General features: G+C 39.5%; 1 protein-coding gene across 1 annotated transcript in view; it reads right to left on the reverse strand.

Moving 5' to 3' along the window:
- LMO7 (LIM domain 7) overlaps window positions 1-22478 on the reverse strand; it is a 199453-nt gene that overhangs the window by 76015 nt on the left and 100960 nt on the right. The window contains exon 4 of the mRNA XM_035003230.1: window positions 16329-16435. Within this exon, the coding sequence (XP_034859121.1) occupies window positions 16329-16435 (107 nt within the window). The remainder of the gene's footprint in view (window positions 1-16328; window positions 16436-22478) is intronic.

Genomic DNA, 22478 nt, shown 5'->3' on the forward strand with positions numbered 1-22478 from the left:
AAATAAGTTCTGGAGATCTGGTGTAACAACATTGTGCCTATAGTTAACACTGTATTGTGCACTGAAAAATTAGGCAAGAGGGTAGATCTCATGCTAAGTATTCATACCACAATAAAGAATACTGCCATGAGAAAATCCATAAATTAAGACTTATCTAAGAGTCAAAACAGAGCAGCAATTCAGTGGTACTTTCTCTTAGCACCTTGGGTCTATCCCCTCCTCTCACATTTCATGCAAGTGGGTAAGATCCATCTCTAAATATTCTTTGTGCCCCCAGTGTTCACACTCCTACCTACTCTATCATTCACCAAGTGTTTTTTAATTCCACCTAGATCTAGATATACTACAGTAGTATTTACCATACAAGTAAAAAAATGAAAGAAAAATGTTGTCATGTAGATTGTACAAACCATGAGAGTCCAGAGAACAAAGAGCAGTCCAAGATTTTACCATAAAAAAGTACCAACAGTAATTAATAATTAGATACCTAACATAAAGTATTTACTATATGTCAGGCATCTAAATTCTTTACCCGTAATAACTCATTTAATCCTCACAATGGTCCCTATGCAGCAAGTATTAGTGTTTTCCCCCGTTTAACAGGTAAAGAAATCAAAGGACAAAGAGGTAGGGGAACTGGCCAATGCCCACATAGGCCATATTGGCTGAACTGGGACTGGTAAATATCTGGCTTCTTCTCCTAGTGAGGGAGGGCTTCATGGATGAAGCAAGATAGAGCCTGGACTCCAAGAGTGACTGTCTAGGGGAAGCAAAAGAGAGGAAGCTGGCCTAACTGACAAAGCTTGTGTGAAAGGGAAAAAAATGAAGGTGGATAACCAAAAAGTGATCAGAAGGCAGAATGCCTTGAAAGTCTGTGGGTGTGCCTGGTAGTGACATGGTAGACTAGCAGCCACGGTGGGTCCGTAAGTGAATGCACAGTTCAAGTTTACACACAAGATGTGAGGAGAGCAATGGATAATACCAAATCCATAAGCATAATCCATACCATAAGCATCTAATCATCTGATCAGAGATAGCCAGCAGCTCACCAAGTTTGGAGTGCAGGCGCTGACAAGGAAAGGACTCATGTATACACACAAATGGACCCCAACTTTTAGAAATTAGTGTGCCTTTCTGCTTTAAAAAAAAAATTTTTAGGGGCTCCTGGGTGGCTCAGTCATTAACTCAGGTTATGATCCCAGGGGTCCTGGGATCGAGCCCTGCATTGGGCTCCCTACTCAGCAGGAAGCCTGCTTCTCCCTCTCCCACCCCCCCTGCTTGTGTTCCCTCTCTCGCTGTGTCTCTATCAAATAAATAAATAAATAAAATCTTTAAAAAAATTTTTTTTATTCGAGGTCAGTTGACACAAGGTATTACAGTAGTTTCAAGCGTACTGCTTTCTGATTCTTAAAGCACACTAAAGCTTCAATTCAGTGAACTTTTCTTAAGAGATAATTATACCAAAAATTATTTATGATACTGTTCAAATAAAACATTAATTCCAGTTTTATTAGTGCTTTTAAATCTATTGCATGTAAAATATTATCTCAACATATGCTTAAAATAGTGTATCCAAAAGAACCTTCCAGACATGCCCTCTCCTTTGTTTTTCTCATAGTCTTATCACCATCTCACATTATCTTATTCATTATCTGCCCCCTCTATGAGAATATATGCCTAAGGATGGCAAGGCCTTGTCCTTTTCACCATGAAACTGAATCCCCAATACCTCGAACAGTGCTAGGCACATAGTGGGGGCTCAATAAATGTTTGTTGAACTCATCCATTCATCCATACATACATTTATTATACACTGAATCAAATACCCTGGTGGCACACATGCCTTAAAATATTTTTGTATTTTTTTGTTTTTCAAACTTGATAGATAGAAGTGGAAGTAGGTTTTTTTTTGTTTTGTTTTTTGTTTTTTTTTAAAGATTTTATTTATTTATTTGACAGAGAGACAGTGAGAGAGGGAACACAAGCAGGGGGAGTGGGAGAGGGAGAAGCAGGCTTCCCGCTGAGCAGGGAGCCCGATGTGGGACTCGATCCCGGGACCAGGGATCATGACCTGAGCCGAAGGCAGACGCTTAACAACTGAGCCACCCAGGCGCCCCTGGAAGTAGTTTTTGATTATAAAATTTCAGGCTAAATCAGATACCATTTTGTCAACTTCGTAGGCTTGTTTTTAGTGCTGTTGTTTGGGAGGAGGGTTTCTAAGGAGGGGGAACGGGAAGATAAATACATTTGGTCGTATGAATTTAAATGCAATGTGCCTGAAAGGGTTCTGCCAGGAGTTGTATATATTCTTTTTTGAATGGTCGTGTGTGGGAAATACAGAGTTTGGATTTAAAAGAGAAGGACAGGAAAGAAAAGCAAGCAAACAACAATTTTCTCTCATTGTGTAGGAGAATCCACAGAGTAAATGAGTAGGGTTGGGTACGGCTGACACTGGCCCCACAAACAGTGATATTCACAAAGTAAGGACCCCAAGGCCAGGACAGACAGTGATGTTAGATTCTCTAAGCCGATCTGAATATCCAACTGGGTCAAGAGGACAAGCCCATGATGCTTCTCTGGAAGGCATGACACACCCACTGCCAGTTTTTCCAAAGCAAAGTAATTCCCAGGATAAGGAATCAGGCCTCACATTTCCAGAAGGTGCTACAGAAAACAAAGTTGAACTTTAACAAAACAAGGGAATTTTTATTTGAGTTTAAACGAAGGAAAGAATGGTTAAAGCTACAGTTACCCAGAGCATACGCAGCATAGATAGAAAGTGAGGTAATATAATAGGTCAATGGAATAGGGGAGTCAGAAACAGAGGCACTTGCATAAATGATTGGGGGGGTGGGCAGAGAAGAAAAGGAAGAGGAGTCCTTAGCCAGCTACACTTCCTCTCCACCCTCACTTCCTCAGAGCTGGGCTATTCCCCTACAAATGCCTGTTTGCTCTTCACAGAGGACTCTCAAATCGACATAGCCAGCCATAATTTCTGAACATTACCCTGACAACTCCATTTCCGTGTGGATGCTCTACTGTCCTGTCCAATGCAATGTGTTGAAACTTCACTTGCATCTTCCGTTCCTGTTTCTGCTAGTGGTTGCACAAGCTCAAGAGCGGATTCTTCTAGCTCCTTCATACTAATCAACCCCCATCTTGTCTTACTTGAAACATCTTTGGCATTTCAAATTTACATTTTCACGGCTTTCAGCAGTTGTCATCCTTATCCAAACACCCATCCTTATCAAACCATCCAACAATTTCCTAACCCCTCTCCAAGCCTCCAGCCTAGTGCTCAATCTACTTCATGCACTATTTCATTACCCCATCCTTCTCAATCTCTGCTTTTAACATTGGAACCTTCTGGGTCGCGTGGGTGGCTCAGTCAGGTAAGCGTCTGCCTTCGGCTCAGGTCATGATCCCAGGGTCCTGGGATCAAGCCCTGCATCGGGCTCCCTGCTCAGCTGGGAGCCTGCTTCTCCCTCACCCTCTGCCTAGGCTCCCCCTGCTTGTGCTTTCTCTCTGTCAAATAAATAAATAAAATCTTAAAAAAAAAAAAAAATTGGGACCTTACGCTCAAAAGCTTTTGGAAATAATCCCATTACCTAGGAGATAACACTTAAACTCTCTAGCCAGGATACTCAAGATACCACTCAAACTGGGCCCAACTCATCCTTCATCCTGCCTCCAAGCTGCTGGCCTGGAAATGCATTCCTTGTGCTTCCCACTCTCCGCTTCCCAAAAAATGAGGGACTCAGAAGTAGAGATCTTGTTTAACTTTACTCATTGTTTTACATCCCAAAGGCTCCGGAAAATGTTTGATTAGAACTCTGTACCAATGTCCCAATCTCCCTGCGTCCCTCCCCCCTCTCACTCAAATCCCGCTCATCTTTTCAATCCACACTCAAGCCTTACATCTCCCCCAGCACTCTGTGAAACCTTCACTCCAGTGTGTGACCACCAGCATTTGATGCCGAAATCCTTGTCACTCAAAGTGTGGTCCTCATTGTCATGACCTGAGAGCTTGCTAGTGATATAGAATCCCAGCCTTGCCTGGACCTAATGAGTCAGAAACTGCATTTGAACCAGATCCTAAGGTGTTTTATACACACCAAAGTTTGAGAAGCACTTATTTACACCACTCTACCTCTAAAAAAGTCTGGGTAATTTCTTACCCACAGGATCTAAAAATTACAAATTCTTCTGTATATCCAAAACTTCCTCCCTACCCAACCAACTTCACGGAGGTCATATCTGACAAATACATATGAACACATTAAAAAAAAAAAAGTCCTTTATTCAATCTTTATATCTTTCATTAGGGCATACTTTAGAGGCAGAACGTTATAATGGAAAGAACACTGGGTTAGGAGTCCTAATGAGGGTTCCCACCTGAACTAAGCATGTGACCTTGAGCAAGCAACTGAACTTCTCAGTTTCCATATCTGTAAAATCAGGCAACCGCCCTATCTTACAAAGTGGTTATTAGATTACACAAGGCATTAACTAAAACATTCAGATGTTATTTTCTTTCTACTCTCCTCCACCTTCTCTCTCATAAACAGGACTTTTCCTCTTCACATATTACTAGTCTTAAAAATCAAGTGTTTTCTATTATTGCATCAGACCCATTCCACCAGTTATTTAAAAGGAAAATTTTCCTTATATTCTTCTCCTACGTCCGTATCTTGGGCTCCTATGACTTTCATCCGTGTCTGGTAGTCTAAAACATCCCATTCACAAAAGAGGAGCTTAATAAACATTTCTTCCTACTAATGAAAGGCAATTACTCCTGATGCTTTATGTTTAAGAACTAGCAAGAAATAATTTCTAATGACTTGGTAGGAAAAGAAGTGATTGCTTCATTTATCTTAAGTCTTGGTAAAGGAATTTTTAAAGTGCTTCTGTGCTTGAGTCATTTCTTGGACTTTGCTTTTCTGAGTCACTATCTGATCCCCTACTCTTCTCTGCAATGAGAGAGGGGTTTCATCTTACTGGAATTAGACTGTGCTATTTATTGTTACACTTGATGCTCTGTGCTCACCACCTGTTTCTAACCCTCCAATGGCTACACTGATGGCAGGACTTTGGGCAATGTACTGAAGTAAGCTTTCTTTAATCCATTATACTAGGTAACAGGACTATAATTCATCTTTTTTCTTATAATTTGGACTTTCAAACAAGACTTCAAATTATTTATAATTATGGATTTTGTTATGAGATTTAATACACAATGACCTAAACCATAATAAAAAGATCCCATCTTATATATAATCTTTTCCATCTTATATATTTTTAGTAAGCAGCTAAGAATGTTTGGAGGAGGGAGTCAGAATTTAGTTTGGTTTTAACAAGTAAAACAGAGCATCAAAAATTGGTAAGAAATTATGCTAAATAAATTATTTACCAGTTCTATTTTAAAAGATACTTTCCATGCCAGTGCTACAAAGGTCAAAGTGTGTAGCGTGAACCTGAGCAACTGAGATTAGTAAGGTTTTACAATCCACGGCTTTAACAGGAACGTTCCATTATCATGGCAAATACAACTGAACGTTCATAAATGTCTGTGTGAAAATCATAAAACTTAAAAACTTATGTGCACATATCAGTAAAATCCAAAGTCTCTATTGTTTTTCAACTAACCAGTGTGAAGACCATACACGTAGCATATTTCTCCTATTCTAAGGCACACGGGTGGTTTATTAGGAGAGCTTATTAGTGATCTGAAATTTGATGGTATATTGTAGTATTAGATCCATTTGAAGTTACATGGCTCACAAACTAGGAAAAAAATTTTAAATCATAATACAAAGATACTTGCCATGTATCAAATGAGGGAATACCAATCACATACACAAATCCACTTCGGATCTAGCTGGTCTGGTTAAAAAACAACTCAAGACAATTTCAGTCATATAGCACTAGAAATAATAGCAGCAAGTTTTTTTTTAAGGTTGTTTAAGTCTATTTTGACAATATAGAGGAAGGAGTCCAAGCTAAGTAGGCTAAGACACCCCCTGAATTTAAATTCTAGCTCTGTTATTTGTCCAAGGTCATACAGCGAAACAAGTTACTTTTCTGACTCATTTCACTTCACCCACGGGAAGCAAAACAGAAGCAAAATGGTAATACGTGGCTGGGCTGTTACTGGGTTCAAGATAATTAATGTAATAGCAGTGCCTGAGCACTCTTATCCGGTTTGTCTAAGCCTAATTATTTGAGATACTCTGGACACTCTAGCACTGTGATTTCCTTACCTACTTCATCCCTCCAAACCCAGCGTTCCCTTAAAGTCGCCAACTATAAATCATGCCAGTGCTCCTTGAGACACAAAAGCAAACACTAAGACGTCACAATGCATTTCATCTTCTTCACTTTGGGTCTTAAGATTGAGGTAGAAAAGGAGGAGGACTTCTTTTACCTGTACCCACCCAGGATTCAGGATCTGTACATGGTGAATATTAAGTATCTGATGGATGTGGTTGACAAGCCACAAGATAGAAGGTCTACAGGTGAAAGGACTCAATACCCCCAGGATAGGACTCACCCACCCACCCTCATCAGCCCATCAGGTCAGTTCCAACAGCCCAAGGCTTACCTCCGTGGAAGTCACAGTCTTTTAATAAAGGACTTTTTTTCCTGCCTTTTTCCAGCAAGTAGAATTAAATGGAGAATGGGAAGTATGAAAAAAGATACACAGCTCAATTTCTTAATAGTCTGGAATCAGCATCCTCTGGACACCCATATGTAGTTGTCATACTACTGATTTTTCTCCTCTAAGACAGGGACCAACCCCCTTTGTATAACGAATTCATCACCAAAATAAAGATCTGGAGACCCTCAGGATATGATGCTTCACTCTTTTAAGCCTTACACAAATTTTCACATATATTCTTATTTAGTGTGTATGCACTCCTGCACATTCTATAGGTGAATTACACACTATTATGTACAAAATAGAGCATGAGATAATTATCTAGTAGACATTTTTCCTTCTCGATATTAAGCCAAAAGTAATCTAGTAACATGTCAGCCAAATTGTTTACCCAGATACATTGATTCTTTTGAAGATTATTTCTGTGTCTCGGTCAACTAAAAAAGTACAGAACAAAAGCATTTTCAAAAAAATCTACCAGCCAATATTATTGTAATGTAATGAAAGAGCAAAATGTAATAAGTGATACTTGATATTTATTTAAAGATTTCTCCCCCAAATTGCTCAAAACACAGAGAAAATCCTTGATCAATTGATAATCAAGCTTTTCAGTAACTCTTTTTGAAACGTGTTTTCTTAGGTTTACTGCACATATTGTTCAGTGGTATCTGAAGCAATGGTTAAGCTCTTAAGAAAAAGTTAGAACACATCACCCTGTGTCACAGTTCAGTTGGGATGGTCACTCCAGTAGGGATACTCAAAAAAGGTATGTCTAAGTTCACCAGCAGCCACTCTCACCGGGCAAGGCTGCTCAACATGACAAATTATACCTGAGCAATTATCCCTAAAATATTTCTACTCCATTAACCTAAACTCTTAAAAATAACCAATACATGGGCAATAGGTTACTTAACACCCAATTGATTTAACATTTTTGATAGGAAGGCTCTTTGTAAAAATTAAAAACAAATCAAGTTATGTTATGTCAAAGAGTATTAACATAAAAGTGTGCTTCCTGGTTTCTTGACTTTTCTCCCATTGCATACATCTGGAAGTAAGCAGCAAGATTTTTGACCTCCCAAATAGTGCCTATTGCTATTTATGATTATTTTTAGTGTCTAGGGTAAAAACCACAAATATTTTAGATAATATAATCAAGATCTTATGCTGTTAGTATAGTAGCCTTTTGACGGACAAAACAAATGGGCGATGCCCAAAAGAAGCAGCTAAGTTTTCTGTCTGGTGGAAAACATGGCTGGAGTGTGCATTGGAGTTCCCTAAAGTTTATGAACACCTTTCAAAAAAAATTCATAAGCCCTACAAAAGCCTTTCAGAGAACAGTGTCTGATCTTGCCTATCCAAAGGATAACTTCCTCTCCTCATGGCCTAAAGGACAGACTTTTCATGGAAATGAAGGGGAAAAAATGGGATGATAAGAGGAAAATGATAAAGTTTTAGATTTAGATTTGTGTATAGACTGATTCTGATTTTATATAAAATATGGAAACAAAACTTTTTAAAAAGATGCAAATCAAACTTACATTTACAATTCAGAAAATATACAAAAAGTTGAGTTCTCATAAAAGGTAATAGAATTGTTTTGGGTCCCAAGGTGCCTGGGTGACTGAGTCGGTTAAGTGTCTGACTCTTGATTTCAGCTCAGGTCATAATCTCGGGGTCATCAGAGACTGCACCCCACGAGGGGCATGGAGCCTGTTTAAGATTCTCTCTCTCCCTCCCCCATCATGTCCCATGCCAACTCACTCATGCTCTCTCTCTCTAAGAAAAAAAAAAAAAAATTGTTTTTGGTCCCACATATACAGGAGCAAGAGCAAATAACTTAGCTATCTGTTCTCTGGTTTCCAGCTTTGCTAGTCTAACAAAATAAATTGTAAAAAGTTGACTACACATAAATGTCAGAAAAACATACCTGTTTTAATATCTGCTCCCAATCAAAAGAAGGGATTAAGTCTAAAAAGGCTTAAATTCTTATTAAAAAATAAAGCCTATAGCTAATTGTCACAATTTAAGGAGCCAGGAGCCAGATTTTTTTCCTCCATGTTCTTCTGCAGGGGACATGTATCTTCATAGGGTCAAGAAGGGAGAGCCAAATTACGAAAATGATCACAATTATAATTCAACACCATTTATTGAGCACTACTGTATGCCAAACACGTAACACTTTACATATCTGACTTTGTAATCATTACAACATCTTTGTGAGGTAGGGGTATCCCCCAAATGGGGCTACTTGCTAAGCTCCAAGAGAGCAGCAGTGATATCTGTCTTGTTCATGGAGAAGCAGTTATCACAGGGAGGAAAAGTAACCTAAGGTCATTCAGCTACCCAGTGACTGAATGGGATGGGATTAAACCCATGTCAAGGGACACCTAAAGCCCTGCTCTCATCCTAGATGCTTATCTGTTCATGACAACTGATGCACATTGACTGAACTTTTTGTTCCATCCTGGGGGAAAGTGATAGAAACGCAGGCTAAAGTGTAGTAGAAATAGTTCAAATGAAATGTTAAGAAATTTTCAAGTTTCTGTGTGCTCGCTCATATTCTTCAAATGGTTATCATGCCATACTCAAAGTTATCATATCAAAGTCAAAGGTAATTTGTGACTTTTTTCTTACTGGCTTTGGTGTTCTAGGCAAAGGTAAGAGGTACCAAGGCAGGTAGCTTGACTTTGGAAGGAATGAGGCTTACTATAAACTTGTTGGCAACATTTCTTGAAGTACTTTTAGGACTCCTTCTAAGAAGTTACCTCCAATATTGGTCCCTCCTTTTAAAAAATTTTATTTCTTGCCCTTGAACTTCTATGAACTATTCCAACTACCTATATAACCAACATATTTTTCCACCCGAAAGTCCTAAGCATATATTGAAATTTATTTCACAAAATGAAGTGACTTGTGATCATGACATGAAAATATTAAAATTTTTCTAAAACCCTTCCTATAAGCAAGCTCAGAACATCCTTCAAATGTCCATTAAATATTAGTGATTATCATTTGTACATTAGCATAGAAATTAAGACTTCCACCAACTATTTTGAAAGGCACAAGGTCCAAAGTTTCCATTTTAGTGTACTACACACTGAGGTAAATGCACATTCCTCTTTTACATTGTCTCAATTTTAGATTATGTTGTAATATGCTACATATTATTCTGGAATGATAGGTAAAAGGCAATTAAAACCAAGAGATCAATGGCTGCTTTGCCAGATCTGCCATGCAATTTTGAAAGAGGGGAAAATTTGACAAAGGAAAAAAAGAAGTTTCCATCTTCAAAACCTGGCTTTAGGGGCACCTGGGCGGCTCAGTCGTTAAGCATCTGCCTTCGGCTCAGGTCATGATCCCAGGGTCCTGGGATCAAGCCCCGCATCGGGCTCCCTGCTCAGCGGGAAGCCTGCTTCTCCCTCTTCCACTCCCCCTGCTTATGTACCCTCTCTCTGTCTCTGTCAAATAAATAAATAAAATCTTAAAACAAAAACAAAAACAAAAAAACCTGGCTTTAAAATGTCCAGGCAATCAAAATAATTAGGGGTATTAAGGAGGGCATGTGTTGGGATGAGCGCTGGGTGTTATACGCAACTAATGAATCACTGAACCCTACAACAAAAACTTATGATGTACCATATGCTGGCTAACTGAACATCATAAAAAAAATTAAAAACTTAAATAAACAAACAAATAAAATACAATCTTCAAATAAACACTTAACACTTAAGGTGTCAGGAAGTAAGGAAATAAGGGGATAATGTAATTGTCCCTGTCCTCAAATAGTCTCAAGTCCAGGGAACATTTAGATGTAGATGAAAACAAAAGTGCTTTCAAAGCCAAGATGGGAAATCAATGTCACCTCCCATTAAAGTGTTTTCCTGATTAAAAAGTTGAAAGGATTGTTCATCTCTGTATACTCAGAGAAGTCTGTGCATTTATCTCAAAACAATGTACTCTGTGAACTTACGGGGACATTTCCTTAAATATAATGGGAGCCCCACTAAGGGTAGGCTCCACGGTATTTTGACTGGTAAGAGTGGTTCCTGGGAACCTCATATTTAGGTGCTACAGAGAAAATGCCCAATCAGTGCTCGTTATGTGACAAACAAGCAAATTACTTCTGACACCAAAATTTCCCCTTACTGAACTAAGTGCTATTTTGTTCTCTGTAGCTCCCAAAATACATGGAAGCACACACACCTCACACATATACCCTCACACAAATGATCAGGTAAATCATACCAGAATACATCAAGGAACTCAGAGCAAAGCAATGCTTAACACCTCTAGCTACTGGTGAAGCTCTCAGTTTCAAAAGTGACTGACAGAGCTACCGATATTACAGCGTATGCAACGTTAAAAGTCTGATTAATTCAACATATGCAGCCCTACAGGTCATAATCTGGAAGACAGGAAAATCCCTTCAACAACAATCTGCCTCTTTGATTTAACCCTTGAAGGACCTTGTTATAAAACAAATGCTAGCTGGTCAAGGGAAGCAAATTCTATTATTCTCTCATGAACAAACTCATGTCAACTGCTAAGCAGATGAGCTGCCCAGTGAGACTCTGCAGCAACAAACATACATCAGTTTACTTTCGAATATAAAGACCCTGGGCCAGAAAAACCCACATCATCAAGCCTCACCCAGCAAGCCGAGATACAATCAGGCCCCACGGCTCTGGGGATTTAAAGGAGTGAAGACCTGAGGATGGAGAGTTGGCATTCAGAAACTTATTTAACTATCCGAGAAGTTAGTTAAGAACTCAAAATAGAAACTGATACTACATAAATCTTCAGTTATTTTATAGCTTTGTCCCAGTATGGGACACACCCTCTTACTCCACAACCTTTCTCTGCAACTAAGCAGACTCTTCGATAATCTAACCCTGCAATTAAAGACCATTTGAAAACATGTCCAAACATTTTTGCTTCTGGCCTTAAGCAGAGTCTTGGCAACCCAAAAGAATTAATGCCCCCTTTCAGTCACTACCTGACACCAGAGAATCGCTGAATGGGATAGAGATGCATGCAGTGCAAACTTCCTTTCTGTTTCATTCCCTTCTAATTGCTGGGTAGGAAGAGAACATTTTTAAAAGGGTAACATGAATTGACAGGTGGAAGTCACCATGCTCAAGTTACTGATCCAAGTTTGGATGTCATTATTAAAAAAAAAAAAACCAGATTAAGATGTTAAACTCATTTGAAGGGCATGAAAAAAAAAGTAAAAGCAGGTTTAAGTCAGAAAATTATGAAAATTACTTCAGAGTAGGTATATTTTTACTTACATGAATTAAAATCTTAAATAAATACTCACATACACATTCATATCCTAAGCTCAATTTGGCAGGCTGTTCGAGTGCCATCTGGGAACCATATTTCTGAGAAATGACTTTACGGTATTGCCACTAAATCAAGCATCCTTTTGAAGCTCTAGAGAACAGTTAAATCCTTAAAATATCGTTTTGAGCCTCCTTTATTTTCATGAGGGAAATATGGTAACACTAATTGTTTCCAACTACTGTTCCTTTGTCAAATAGTATGTGTAAAAAAAAAAATCAATTTCTGTACCCTCCCTTTGATAGACATCTTTTAAAAACTGAAACATTTAAAATTACCATTTATACCTAAAATATTAATAGCCTAAATGGAAGAGTGAGTCTGTACTAGAAAATAATTTTTCTTTGCATAATTGCAATAGCGTGCTCAAAAGCATGGCCATCCTGTAATTGTATTATGAACAGAATGCATCTAAGGAAGTGCTATAAACTGGATTGGAATGATAAGGGGGTAGAAAGAAGAAACATGTTTACAATCTGTTCAAATTCTCAGCTTAAAAATTTCAATATGTAATTCGTTAGGGCAATGGTTTAAATACGGAACTTTGTTTCAGAGCCAAGTTGCTAAAAATATAAAGTTAAAACCTTTAATATTCAACTCTGCCTTTCTGCCAACTTTGGTTCCTCTAATACAGGACAACCTCCAGACTACTCTGTTGAGCTGCTTTCTACAACAAGCAATTGCTCGGTGCCACTGAGTGACCAGATGCCACCCCAAAGAGCATGACATTTGCTATCGGAGCTCTCCAGTGCGCTGTGGCATGATGCTGGGGTCACGGTGCTTACTCTGCTCCAGGCCTTCTATAGAAAGTGTGCAAAGACAGCTCCATACGAGTCACACCACCTCTTCTCTGTGGATAGTGTTTCTGAGTTCAGTATGGACATTTAGGAAATGGTTAATAATAATGATGCCGTTATTCATTGGTACAGAAGCTAAATTTCATGGCCTCAGTAAACATCTCACCTAGGGTAACTTCAACCTCAATCTACCGTAATTCATGAAGGCAAACTCACAAACTTGCTTTTCCCTGTTGGGGAAAAGAAAGTGTCAAGATGGATCCTACTCATTCAAGTCAGGAATGTCAAAATTAAAAGTATTAACTGATAATTGAGTATATGCAGTCCCAAAATAAATGAATAATTCAAACACACTTGGAAAAGTTCCAACTACTTCCTACAAGAAGTAATTGTTAGAAAATTTAGATCACGGGGCGCCTGGGTGGCTCAGTCATTAAGCGTCTGCCTGTGTTGCGGTCAAATAAATAAATAAAATCTTAAAAAAAAAAAAATTTTAGATCACGTATTAATATGTATAATTATAGAAATATAAAGAGTACCCTGGTTCTGTTTGACCAGTGGAAAAGTTTTTATTGCAAATCTGTAGTTGCTGGAAAATAAGTTTTTGTAGTTAGGGTCTGGATTTTTGAAATTATTGACTAGCAATATCTCTCTAAATTGGTTGCCTCTGCTCCGCCCCTCATTGCTACCCCACACAACTCTCCCGGCTCCGTGGGCCATCCATGTTTTTTTGGGGGCGGGGAGAGGGGTTGGGTTTTGTTTTTTTGTTGTTTTTTTTTAAATCACTGCTGCCCTCTAACAAGAAATACCTCATGTTTGCCAGCATGGAGGTTTATCGACTGTCCTCTCCTATTTGCTTTCAGTGTGTCATACAAACACGCATGTTAGATCACACTCGTCTACGAACTGCTCATGCAGTCTTAGCAGGTGAGCTCCAATAGAGCATTTAAAATAATCGAGTACTTCGCCCCATTTTTGCTAGTTTTAATGTATACAGATGAGCAAAATAATGTCAAGGTTACTTGACACAGTACTGCACATTCAAGTGATAATGAGCTTTCCTTTTTAAATGGGCAAACATGCTAACACGGAAATACATAAATGATTATAGTAATATAAGTAAAAAGTTACATTTTAGCAGAATGTAAAGTCAGCCAGTAGCCTTCATTTCCACATGATTAGCTTGCTGGCAGAGTGGAAATAAGGAATTTTAAGGCTAAGTCAGGGTTTCTCAACCTCAACACTACCGACATTTGGGGCTGGAAAATTCTTTGTTATGGGGACTATGTTGTCCATTAAAGGGTATTTAGCAGCATTCCTGACCCACAAGATGCCAGTAGCACTCCCAGCTCAACTATATTGACAAAACTATCTCTCGACCTTGCCAAACGTCCACTGGGGGAACAAAACTGCTCCCATTTGAAAACCACTAGTCTAACCAACACCAACTCCTTTAATCTACAATAATGATAGGAGGAGATCTGACCTACCGAAGTCTCCGCATTATATAAGAAAACTAAAAACTAAGAAATACACGGATATTTAGTAACCAATAATTTGCTTTCCCATAAACTTGCTTCCTTTTATAAAATTGCAATCTCAGGGCAGAAGAGCCATAGCCAACATTTTTAAATAAGCCATTTGTCAACTCGCTCAAGTCTCATAACCGGGAGGCTCCCGGGCTTCCGTTGCGGCAGACCCAAGGTCAAGCCCTGGGCTCTTTGGTCCGACAAGATGGAATTATCAGGGGAAATGTTCCTAAGCAGAGTCCAGGCTCTCAGGCTTGCCGGCCACTACCTAGGCACACCTTTATGAACTTGCGGTTTCCACTGAAACAAGTTGTTCTGCTTACTTCCTACTCCAGCTCTAACTACGTGACCTCCCAGTTTCAGTTTTTCAGTGATTTAATTTCCCTCGAGACTGAGCCCAGGTACTGATCTTTTTCCTAAACGCTTTCGACCCAACATCTCATGAAGCAGATTCCAGGCAAGTTTTGCTAGGAGCATTCTTGGAATAGAAGCCAACAAACATGTTTTGCCTAATCGGTAGCCTGCTCAAACATCTGCTACAGAGTTTCAAAACAGTATGATTGCGGGGGGGGGGGGGGGGGTGTTTTCCTTAAGTTGTCCCTGTTCATTAAGAATAAAGCACTTTCTAAGTGAAAACTTTTTCTGCCCATCAGATAAGTCTCAAGAGAAGGCTGATCAGGAAAAATAAAACAAAGTCATCCATGCAGTTATTTTTCATGGATATCAAGCATGACCTCACAACACCGCAGAAGTAAACATGCCATTTTGGTGATGAAACTTAGGAACAAGCTATCTTCCAATTAATCAGAAATGCAGAAAGACCCATCCCTGCTATACACTTACCAAGGCTGTGTAGTTTAGAAATGCTAATTCAACAGAACTGGAAGCATATAAGTCCAAAATGGCTTGTTCGTTTAAAAATATGTACTGTTAGGCTTTGAAAAGATGAATTAATTCTATCTGGACTTTTAGCTTTTACTACTAAAAGACCATGCGTACTGTGATACTTATACACACGGTTATTTTTCTTTAAGAAAAATTATTGGCCATTTTTAAGATTTTACCATCAATTCTTAAAAAGCTTCAAAGCTACTACAATAGGATATCAACCATATAAACTAAATCTTTGTCTAAAATGGTAGAAACTAATCTTTCCATTTCTATTATTGCTACAGCTAGAATAAGGCATTTATATTCTCTCCTTTTAAAAAATATTAACTAGCTTTAAGGGCCATGATAAAGAGGTCATCATTTCTACAAAATTAAATCATTTTCCTATCACGATTATCTGGTAACACGAGTTTATTCTGATTCACTGAAAGCAAATTAGATTTATAGGGGGGAAAACAATCCCATAGGAGCTTAAAACCAGATTTCCTGAAACCATACACTCCTACATGACACCATTTTCCATCTAAAACACAACAGAGACACCTGCACACATTTTCACCCCCACTTTCACTTTCTCATCCATACTATTAAAATAGTGAAAAACAGTTCATTTCTAGAAATCATCCACAATTGACAAGGTCATTAGCATTCCATGTTGGTGCCAGGCATCGCTGCCTTCCAAATTACAAAAGAAAGTCTCTTTAGCCACTGTCCCAGTCTCATTTTTGTTAGTCTTAATTCCAAATATAAAGATCACATTAAAATCATCCTTTTTACTCTGTAAACTATAATATAACCTCTAAAGTCACTCTATAACATGCACCCTCACTATTAGCAACCAAACACTACCATGTTGGACAAGTATTAAACTATAAACTACCATTTTAGTTTGTATAGAGAGTTAAAATAACAACATGTGATGGTCTCAATCACAGACAGCTTCACATTCATAGTCCCTAAGCTATTTTTTAAATAATCAGTTTTGGAATGAGAACAGAGGAAGACAGAGGAACGATTTTTCAGTAATCATAACATCTCAGAAATTCTTTGCACTTCAGCCACAAGCCCTGAGCTGAAAAAAATAGATAACAAACCAGTGAAACTTACCTGACGGTGACTCGGTTTGATAAATCCTGTAGATCGCCAGGATGGAAAAGCTGGGCTTCTTTCAATCCAATCTGTTCACAAGCTTTCAAAAAAACGTTTATATTATCCTGTGAAAAGAAGTGGAAAGTGACTGCTTAGCCGAGCTCTCTCTCAAACAAAGGGTACAAATTTTTATGATAGAACTTCTAGGCTTCAAAGTCCAATTACAGCCAGCAAAAAAGGAGGCAGCAAGACCGATGCATACATTTTTTTTTTTTTAATTACACGGGCATGTATAGCCTTTCAGTCTTGCAGAGCATAAACGGTAGCGCTAGCTTATGCCCGGGCATACGCTGTTCTGTGATCTTTGTGACCGGCACGTTAAACATTACCTGTTACAGGACAAGTGCCTAGCCACTGAGCAGTAATCTACACTTTGATGTCAGCTCTGCTCTGCAAACAAACGCCCTCTTCTCAGCTTTGCATGACAAGCCTCACCTCTCCTCTTTAAAAATAACTCCAGCTACTGACATTCACCCACCCAGAAACTGTTGGCAGGGAAGAAATAAGAGGAGGCACATTCTGTTTCTATGATTACAAATTGCAGAACGACTGTGGAATACCACACCTGGAATCTGGGTTCGGTTGCTGAGCCGGCTCTTGACAGACAGGGAAACCATACTATAGGACCCAGGAGAAGCCTAATGTTCATTGGCCAAATCACATAGTTTAGGTGTGGTACATTATTCACGCCCTGCACCTGCTTCAGGAACTGCCTCCAACAAAATGAAAATCTAGGTTGTCCTCCTAGCTAATTTCAAAAACCAAAATCCTCCTTTCACAAACCAATGCTTTTCATTCCTGTCAACTGCTGCCCAAACACTGGCTACTACAGACGCACATTTGGTGAGCAGAATCAGCTTGAGCTTCCCTCTTCTCTTTTAGGAGGTTGAGCTTGTGAAGATCTCACGGGGACTCTACCGTCTCCTTATTAGGACTCTCGGGGAAGAGAATGGGCTGCTAGCACGCCAACACACGTTCAAGCACTTGTAAACACTGGCCCCACCTCATCTGTAGCGAGAGAGGGCCTCCTGAAAACTCACCTCCCTAACAGCTTGTGAGGAACCAGAAGATAGCGTGCCCCTTGGAGAAAGACAATTACTCCTGTCCCATATGGAGAAGCTCATCCCCATGAGAAAAGACAGGGTGGCCCAGCAAAGTGGGAAGGAATGATAGAGAAGCCAGGATGAAGAAGCTAAATTCAACAGCATGGATTCTTGGAGAGTGAGGGGGTTTAGGGAAAGGGTAAGCAAATGTATGGCAAAAGAAAAGCAATACTGACTACTAGGGCCTAAGGGACATTCAAAACTAAGTATTTGTAGAGATGAGAGATTATTTTAGTGTACTGTAAGTAGAAGGCAGTGTGAACTACACAACTGAAAGCTGAAATCCATGATTGGTTTTTTTTTCTCCCAAGATTTTATTTAAATTCAAGTTCATTAACATATAGTGTAGTATTGGTTTCAGGAGTAGAATTTAGTGATTTATCACTTACATACAACACCAGTGCTCATCCCAACAAGTGCCCTCCTCAATGCCCATCACCCATTTAGCCCAGCCCCCCCACACACACCTCTCCTCCAGCAACCCTCCGTTTGTTCTCTGTAGTTGAGAGTCTCTTATGGTTTGCCTCCCTCTCTGTTTTTATCTTATTTTTCTTTCTCTTCCATACGTTCATCTGTTTTGTTTCTTAAATTCCACATACGAGTGAAATAATACGGTATTTGTCTTTCTCGGACTTATTTGGCTTAGCATAATACACTCTAGTTCCATCCCTGTCATTGCAAATGGCAAGATTTCATTCTTTTTGATGGCTGAGTAATATTCCATTGTGTATATATGCCGTATCTTCTTTATCCATTCATCAGTTGATGGGCACTGGGGCTCTTCCCATAATTTGGCTATTGTGCAATCCATGATCATTTTAAATAAGAGTCTGAAGATTAAAAGAATTTATAAGTCAAAAGTTGAACAACTCAATGGAAGTGTTCAATCTGACTTAGTGGAAAAAGGGGGGAATAACATGTTGGCAAAATTCCAGAAAGAGCAAAAGTGATCATTTTGTTAAGCTCACATAATTTCCTATACTATCTCATTACTCAATTATTCAAATTAACAGTTCTAAAACTGGCCTTCAGAGAAGCAGACAAGAACAAATGGCTTGGTGTCCTAGTACCCCAAATCTCACAGGAAGAAAAGCACATCTCTAAAGAGGAAAAACAAACCATTAGAAATAGTCCCACAAAAAGAAAGGGGGTGGGGAGGGAAGGAGGAGAAAAGAAAAAAAAGTCTTCCCACAAATTCAATTTGGTTCTGAATGTTTAAAATGTTATAAAACGTTATGACAAAGTTAAACTGAAAGTAAACCTATTGAATGGACAGCGAAAATAATTCTTCATGTGTTTTTTAAAAACATAATAGCATTCATCCGGTTGACAAATATGTACCTACTGATAAAAGTAAATAAAGCCCCATATGCCTCAAAACCCATTCACCTAATTTAGAAAGAAACCACTTCAAATCTAGAGTGATTATAGTTCATTAGACACAATAAAAATAGGTTATGATTAAATTCTAGTTTTAAATAAAGCCATTACATTAAAAAGCAGTTTCTTTTAAAGAGTTCAGTGATGCTCAAGACAAACTTTACAAACAAGGCCCCACAGCAGCATATGCAGCAGGAACAAGTTGTATTAAGATCAGAATTGCAACGTAAATCCTGCTTACTGGACTTGAGCCCATTGGTAATTTATTTATTTATTTATTTATTTATTTATTTTTAAAGATTTTATTTATTTATTTGAGAGAGAGACAATGAGAGACAGAGAGCATGAGAGGAAGGAGGGTCAGAGGGAGAAGCAGACTCCCCGCTGAGCAGGGAGCCCGATGCGGGACTCGATCCCGGGACTCCAGGATCATGACATGAGCCGAAGGCAGTCGCTTAACCAACTGAGCCACCCAGGCGCCCGGTAATTTATTTTTTGTGATTTCAAAAGACCTAGGCAGAGAGTTGCCTAAGGGGAGATACAAAATTATAAAATAAACTTTTAGTATCTGTTGGAACATAAAGAAGCCACACCCCGCTCAACATATTAAAAGGGAAGCATTTAAAAGTTTTCATTAATGGAATCATTTGCACTTTAAACCAGCAAAGATAAAGTAAAAACAAAGAACATGAAACATCTTCTCATTGGACTGTTAGCCAGGACTCCAAGTTAGCTCGGCCACTAACCAACTGTGTGGCTTTGGAAACATTCATCAGCCTTTCCGGCCCCATTTTCCTCATCTGTGAAATGAGTAGTTTCTGGATCTGTACCCCATTCCCTAGGGCACACAGCTCTCTGCAAGAGGAGGGAAGCCCGCCCTCTCTAACCCAACCCTCAATACTTCATGTCAAAAGCCTGCACCAAGCTTCTGCTCTTCTACACACTGAGGACCAAAAGTGGCTTCACAAAAACAAAACAAAAGGAGATCAGCAATAGCTCCTTTCAGAGTCATTTATCTAGGACATGAATAAAAGCAGACTATTTAAACAGACAAGGCAGGATGGCTTAAGATTTTCATATTCTCCCCCAAACCCTCTCCACCCCTTAGCCTTGAATCAATTACAAAGTTAATCATAACAGGTGGAGGGGGCGAGGGTAAATTAGAGAGAGATTAGTGAGTCAGGAACACTATTTGCTCACAACTGAGGAAAGATAAGGAATCCACAAAAATTTACCAATATTCCCAGGTTTATATTAGTCCACTGGGGTACCTCTATTGATTATCTACCACTACAGAGCTAGTTATCCCAAAACTTAGCAGCTTAAAACAATAGACATTTATGATACCACAGTTTTTGAAGGTCAGGAATTCAGGAGTAACCCAAGTTGGATGGGTCTGGCGTGGAGGTCTCTGACTAGGTTGTAGATGTTAGACCAGAGTGTAATCATCTAAGACCTTCCTGGGGCCTGAAGAAGCCACCTCCAAGATGATACACTCAGAGCTGGCAAGTTGGGGCTGGTTATTGGCAGGAAGCCTCAGTTCTTTACCAAACAGACATCTCCATTAGGCTGCCGGACAGAATGAATGATCCCAAAACAAGTAAGATGGCACCTGCAGTATCCCCTGGCCTATCTCTTCAAGTCCTGTATCACTATTTCCTCAGCATCCAGCCCTATTCAATGTAGGGAGGACTACACAAGGACATAAGGAGCAGGAGGTGGGATCACTGAGGACCAGGTACCACAGTTCACTACTCTCTAGCCCCAAGGATTCATGTCCCTCCCACATGCAAAATACACTAACCCTTTCCCAAAGCCCTGGAAATGCTACCCCCTTTACAAGGTGAGCTCAAAGTCTGGAATCTCATCTAAACCAGATCCAGGTTTACATGAGGCTCCTCACCTGTAGATCCTTAAGGATAGCCCTCGAATACAGTTCCTCTCAATGTGAATGTCAGTGAACTAAAGTGACAAGTTACCTTCCCCCTCCCCCCCACATCCAACATAGAGTGGTGTAGGGTAACCTCTAGACATATTCTAGTTCAAAGTGTGGAGAAATTAAGGTACACAGGAGTCACTGATCCACAGAAACCCTGCAAGGCATAGATTGGTAGGTCCTTCATTAGGATTCAAGGCCAGCAAACACCTCATGGATTTTTGCTTTACCCTCTGGACTCCTGATTCCACCTTACTATCACCTTTTACTTCCTTGAAAAGTAGCTTGTGTTCACAGGTATGTAGCTCTTTCAGTCGGCTTCCTCACTGTCAAAGTTCAGGGAACTAAAGGTCTTTTAATTTCGTAATCCTCTGTCCTTTTCAGTCTACTTTTACAGTGCTTCTGCAAATACAAACCCCTCAATACTTTTATGAGTCCTACTGGACTTAAACTCATTAGACAAAAGCCACACCCACAGGTCCCTTTAAGAGAAGCCCTTCTCCGTCTTGGTCTGCTGGGAGGACAGAGGGATATCACCTTTATGCTCTTAGAAGACCTACTGCCTGACAGGATAGACTTCCAAGGTACTACTTTGGATCTTTCCAAGATCTTAAAGGATTTTACAGCCTCAGCCTCAGCTTCACCTTCAGACCTTGTTTTCCTGCCAGTGCACCAAGGCTGATTTTTGTCTGAAAGCTATTTCTCAATTTTAGTGTCATTTGCTGACTAAAGAGGCTGGCAATTTTGAAAACCAGCAATTCCTGTGCCCCTCTAGCTTATCATGTTATCCTTTGCTGTCCCACATTTTATTCTCACCAGCAAGAGGAAGTTAGGCAGCACTTCCACACGCCATCTGGAAGTCTCAGCCAGAACACCTAATTAGGTGTGATGTACAGGTACAAGGGAGTGTCAGGTGAGAATCATTGGGACCACTGTAAAAGTTGGCTACCATACTTATACAAAGAACAAAGAATAGTCATCAATTTGAAGAAGGTAAACTGTTCTAGAGATGTTGAGTTTCAGACATCCACATCAAGATGTTCATCTAATGGTAAATTGGGTTTGGAGCCCATGAGAAATATTTGATCTTAAAATATGGTTTGGGGAAATCAAGCACACATTGGTAGTAGCTGAAATGAAGGATGTGGATGAACCCTCTTAGAAAAAAAAGCATAGCAAAAGAAGGAGTCACAATAAGACACCAATATTTAAAGGACAGTTTTAAAACAAAGAAAAGAAAAATATATCTAGCAACCAGAACTCAGAGGAAAAGCAGAACTGCTGAGTGTTACGGAAAACAAGGGAAAGGAGTTTCAAGACAGGAGAGTCAGATGCTACAAAAATCTTCAACAAGGATGAAAAGTGTTCAAAGAATTTGACAATCCAATGGAGAACCTTTAGCGAGTATAAATTCCAGGGCGCTAGGGACTAAATAAGTGACACTGAAGATCAGCCACTTAACACCAGTGCAAAGCCTACACCAAGTGCAAGAGCTCCCTTCTCCTGTCATCCTGTCTTCCATCCTACTGGAGACTCCCATCACTCCTTCCAAAGCTGCCATCTCTGGCCCCTCCAGGGTTAGGATGCTCTGACTCTGAAAGGACATGTGGTAGGGAGAGCAGTTCGCACGCTCATTCTCTGGCTCCAAAGGTAGGATCATCTTTCTACTTCCTTCCAACACTTCCCAGT

The sequence above is a fragment of the Mirounga leonina genome, unplaced genomic scaffold, assembly GCF_011800145.1.
Source record: "Mirounga leonina isolate KUSES-001 unplaced genomic scaffold, KU_Mleo_1.0 Mir_127, whole genome shotgun sequence".
Classification (NCBI taxonomy): domain Eukaryota; kingdom Metazoa; phylum Chordata; class Mammalia; order Carnivora; family Phocidae; genus Mirounga; species Mirounga leonina.